Source organism: Rosa rugosa, chromosome 7 (genome assembly GCF_958449725.1).
Source record: "Rosa rugosa chromosome 7, drRosRugo1.1, whole genome shotgun sequence".
In the NCBI taxonomy this organism is placed as follows: domain Eukaryota; kingdom Viridiplantae; phylum Streptophyta; class Magnoliopsida; order Rosales; family Rosaceae; genus Rosa; species Rosa rugosa.
In genome coordinates, this window is record NC_084826.1 from 14,890,421 (window position 1) to 14,895,595 (window position 5,175).

The 5,175-nt window shown below is 43.9% G+C and overlaps 1 protein-coding gene across 1 annotated transcript; it reads left to right on the forward strand.

The window, feature by feature from the left end:
• Positions 1 to 2,957: 2,957 nt before the first annotated feature.
• Positions 2,958 to 4,901, forward strand: LOC133723909 (embryonic protein DC-8-like). The gene is made up of 2 exons (XM_062150783.1): positions 2,958 to 4,181; positions 4,286 to 4,901. The coding sequence occupies exons 1-2, from the start codon at positions 3,030 to 3,032 to the stop codon at positions 4,769 to 4,771; spliced, it is 1,638 nt and encodes a 545-aa protein (XP_062006767.1). The 5' UTR covers positions 2,958 to 3,029; the 3' UTR covers positions 4,772 to 4,901.
• Positions 4,902 to 5,175: the final 274 nt, after the last annotated feature.

Here is a 5,175-nt window from a genome sequence, read left to right on the forward strand (position 1 = left end):
CGCATTCTTTTAAAGAAAAATTAGGATTCGTCAGTCAATAAGTTGACACGATCACAATCTCATTGCTATAGCTTCTACCTTAGTTCATCAACTTCGGATTTCACTTCATTTCCCTTCGGTACTTGTCCCGTTATCAGAGTCTGATTACCTCATAAGATTTTTTTTTGGATGGAAGCAACATAATAGGATCTTCTTCTTCTTCTTTTTTGTTAAAACAGATAACTTTATTATTAAGGGGTTATTAACCCTATGAAGATAGTGCATGCATCTACACAGCCAAAAAGGACCAGTACACTTTCAATTGTGAAAGTAAGAAAAACGCGCATAGCATTATTAGGAATTTTGTAACTTATGATGAATTTAAGATGTGGCTCATAATTTGAATTGTGAAAGTAAGAAAAACTCAAGTGTACTGTGTATGCGTGCATAGCATTATTAGGAAGTTTGTAACTTGTGATAAATTTAAGATGTGGCTTATAACTTTAGCACAGGAAATAATTACATACATATTTCTCTTTTCTAATTCAAAACTTTACCAAACGATTCCCAACTTTTAGAATTGGAGGCCAATGATCTCATTGATCTGTTCGTATTTTTCAATTTGTCTTTGAATTTCCGTTATTAGAGGTGGAAAAGTCGGATTCCGTTGGGTTTATTTCATGCATGGAGGTTTGGGGACTAGTACTATTAGCTACCTAATGAACTCGATTTGTTTGGATTGGGCTCATTAGGGTTGGACTTGTGTTTTAAGTACATTCAAAGCTGTCAACGTCCGTTCGTCCTCATTCTTAGACCAAAAGGAGTCCAATTAGATCACATAGTTAGCCCTAGGTTATCTCTCCTGGGGAATTGGGAACCGACCAATAGCCAAGAACAAGCCCAATTTGCCAGGTGGCAGAACACGTGGAATCCAACCATAGAAAAAGAGCAAAGACCCCTCAGACCACCGACCTCATCCCTGAGACTTCTCACTAGGGGTGGCTGAAAATGCCGGACCTGCCGAAACCCGCCGGAAACTGGCCGAACCGCCGCCGTCGGCGCCGACCAAAACGGTAACCGAAGGTCCGGTTCGGTTCTGCCGAACCGTATATACGTACACGGTACGGTAACGGTACGTCTATTTGCAGATATACGGTATTACCGACCAGCCGTATATATATACTTTTATTATTTTTTATTTATTTTTAATACGAGATATGTTTTGAGCCGTTGATTTCTATCATCTGTAAATTACAGCCGTTGGATCTTAGTGGAGATTGAGATAACCTAAGGGGGTCAGCGAGGTTAGGTCATTTGTGCCCGCAGCCTCTCTCCTCTCTCCCTCGAGTCGACCCTCTATTCCTTTCTCTTCCTCTCAGAACCCAGCTCTAATTTCTTGAATCCAGCCCCAATTGTACAAAATCTTTGGCCATTCCAATCCCAAAAACACGATCTACGCAAGATGCAAACCTCACCAACATGAATTTTAACCCCAATATCATTTGATTTTCGAAATTCCCAAATCCTTCGACCCAACCCTAGCTGCTTGTTTGAACTTTGAAGTGGTTGCTCAGATGCTTGTACGGTGTTGAAGTGGTGGTTCAGAGCAGAAAAAAATAGGTAAAATCTATATCCTTTTAGTCTTGTACTGTTGTTACTCATTTTAGTCTAATTTTATGAAAAAAATTGTAATATGTTGCTGATTTTTTCATGCATGCACTATCTGCTCCAGATCTGTTAGGTTTTGCTCGATTTTCCATAGTTTCTGTATTGATTTTTATGGCTTGGTGTGGTTGACGCAGGTCAAGGATGGAGCCGATGGACATCGTTGGAAAGTCAAAAGAAGATGCCTCGCTTCCGAAAGGTAGATTTGATTTTGTGTGTTTTTTGTGGTTATTTTTGAAAGTTAGGTTAAATCGATTTTGTGGCTTTTGAATTCGATGTTGTCCGTGTGGTTATGAATTTTTCCGTACTTTTTCTTGGTGAGTTGATGTGATGGAACGATTGACTGTATATGTTATCTGATTCTTTGTGCATTCAAGCAACATTGAGCATTGCCTCAAAAAAAAAAAAAAAAAAAGCAACATTGAGCATTGCCTGAACTGTTTGTATTAGTTGTCTGTTTTTTTAATTTGAAGCAACTGCTGCGCTGCATTTGGGAGGTGCAAACTCTTCTACAACAACTGCTACTTGAAGATTTGGATGCTGCAAACTATTGGTGCTGAAGATATAGCAGCTTGTTTTTTGTCAAGTGATTGAAGTCATCAAATCAGTGAATCAGAAGCAGATTTTTGTTTGTTTGTAGTTCCTATTATGAAGTTATGTAATATTTAAGTACACGTTTAGACTTTGAAATCAGTCACGCACATGATTTCTGAACTTGTGTTCTTGTAATGTGGAACTAGAGAAAAGCTAAACTAGAGAAACATCAAGTCTAGAACTCTATAAGAAGGTGAGAAATAGGCTTGATGAAGATATATTATCGGTGCTGAGTTGAGTAATTGGTATCCATTGAATAAATAACTTATCAGAAAAAAAGGATTATTACAGTTTGATTGAGTAACTGGGCTGAAAATTTTCAATTTTTGTTTGGCCCATTTATTTTCGGTTGGGCCTAAACCGAGCTTTAACCGACCGGAAACTCGGTAACCGAAATGTACGGTTACCGGTTTTGGCGGGACGGTAGTGGTACAGCCTTTTGAATTACCGCCTCAATCGGTACGGTAGTCGGCTCAGCCTAAAAAAGTCGGTAACCGTACCAGGGCCAGCCCTACTTCTCACTTCAACGTTCCTCCTCACACCGTGTGCCCTTCAGCTCCTTTGCATGCAAAGACGACGTGTCAATCTCTCAGCTCATACCACCACGTTGCACATAAACTGTTCGCGCAGCACAGTACGTGTCACCGTCGCAAACCTCGACCGATTCATATATAGGCCACCTCGCTCCAGCTGCTAGCATACCAGAAGATAAGAAAGAAACAAAGCAAAACAGAAGCTTTTAATCGAGTATAGTTTTATAGTTTACTGTGTGAAAAATTTGCAACATTTCAATGGCGTCGTCGAAGCAGTTCAAGGAGGAGAGAGCTGAGGCAGAAGCGAGGAAAGCCGCGCTTGATCTGAAAGATGGGAACAGAGAAAGAGAGTACGAAACAGCTGGGGTGAAGATGGACAGGGACATGTACGGCCAGCCAAGAGAGCCATCCCATGTGCAACAAGAAGCGAAGCCTGGTGTGATTGGGTCTGTTTTTAGGGCTGTGACCGGCACATTGGAGCATGCAAAGGACGCTGTTGTGGGCAAAAGCCATGACACTTCTGATGCAGCAAGAGAGCGTTCGGAATACACCACACTTAAGGCGAAGGAAACGACTGATGCGGCTGGAGAGAAGCTGGAGGAGTATAAGGAGGCCGCGGCGCGGCCGGCGAAGGAGTCTGGGGAGAAGACGAAGGAGGTGAAGGACACTGCTGCGGAGAAGGCCAAAGAGACCAAGGAGTCTGCCAAGGGGAAGGGGAGTGAGTATGCGGATTACACTTCGCAGAAGGCGAAAGAGGCCAAGGAAGCCGCGGCGGAGAAGGCTAAGCAGACGAAAGACTATGTTGCCGAGACCGCAAGTGAGGCTACGGAGAAGGCGAAAGAGACAAAGGATGCTGCGATGAGGAAGGCTGAGGAGTACACGGATTACACTGCTCAGAAGGCCAAGGAGACCAAGGATACCACAGTAGGGAAGGCTAAAGAGTACACCAATTATGGGGCCGAGAAGGCAGAGGAGGCCAAGGACATTACAGTGGGGAAGGCCGGTGAGTACACGAACTATGCTGCCGCGAAGGCAAAGGGGGCCAAGGACACTACGGTGGGGAAGGCGGAGGAGTACAAGAATTACACCGCAGAAAAGGCAAAGGAGACTGCGGAGGCAACCAAAGAAAAGGCAAAAGAGACTGCGGAGGCGGCCAAAGACAAGACTAAAGAGACAGCGGAGTATACAGCTGAGAAAGCAAAAGAAGGGAAGGACACTACTGTGAGCAAGTTGGGTGGGCTCATGAATTACTTGACTGGTAAGAAAGAAGAAACCAAACAGAAGGCTGCAGAGACGGCTGAGACTGTCAAAGAGAACACTAAACAGGCGGCTGAGGCGGCGAAGGAGAAGACTGAAGAGACTGCCGAGGCAACCAAACAGAAGACCAAAGAGGCAGCTGAAAAAACCAAGGTGATAATGAGTTATCAAAGTCGCTTATGTACGTACTTTAAAACTTGCATGCATAGTTGTTTTCCTTTTCGAAATCTATCACATGCAGCTTGACTGCATTGCAGGAGACGTTGGGTGAGACCGAGGACGAAGCTAGGAGAAAGATGGAGGAGCTGAGGCTAAGGGAGAAAGGTTATGAAGCGAGAGCAGGAGACATGGACCGTGATGAGGACCGCGGGATTGAGGCAGCTAAGGGCACTGCAGCAAAGAGCAACATTTTCAGCTCACTTGGGAGTGTGAGTGATGCCATCAAGAGCAAGCTGACTCATCCAACCGATGTGGTGGAGGAGTCACGTGCTGCACGTGAGGAGGGGAGTACGGGGAGGACCAAGACTCCTGCTATGGTAGAGGTACCTGTGGAGAAGGTGGAGATTGACATCAGGGACACGCGCCCGGGGGCTGTGGCCACGGCACTTAAGAAGTCTGACCAGATGTTTGGTCAAACTTTCAACGATCCTGGTAGTATGGGAGATGAGGGCAAGGTGGTTATGGAGCGGCGCGTGGTAGACGAAGCCGGAAATGTGCGTGTGGACCGCAGTGGCAAGATGTGATCGAGTCCACTGTTTGTAGTGTGGACCTTTTGTTCTGATGTTGTTTTGGGTTTTGGCACGGCTACCTAGTCGTTTTGGATGTGTGTATTTTGTTTGGCCCTCTTTGTATTATGTATATGTTACTGTTAAAAGCGACTAGCGTTTCTGTTTAACCTAAACATGAAAGCTGGCAAAGCTAAAATCAATAAGAGTCATTGATCTACTATTCGGTTCCGAATTGACAAGCAGAGTACATTGTAGATGGTTCTTATTCAGAGTTGATTATCCTTGTGATGTTGCTAAAACAAAAGTAATTATAAAATGGATCAGCAACACTGAACTTGGTTAATTTAGTGTATTTGATAGTGACTAATATATTAACTTGAAAGACTTGACCATGCATTATCTTTGAAAGACGTACAATT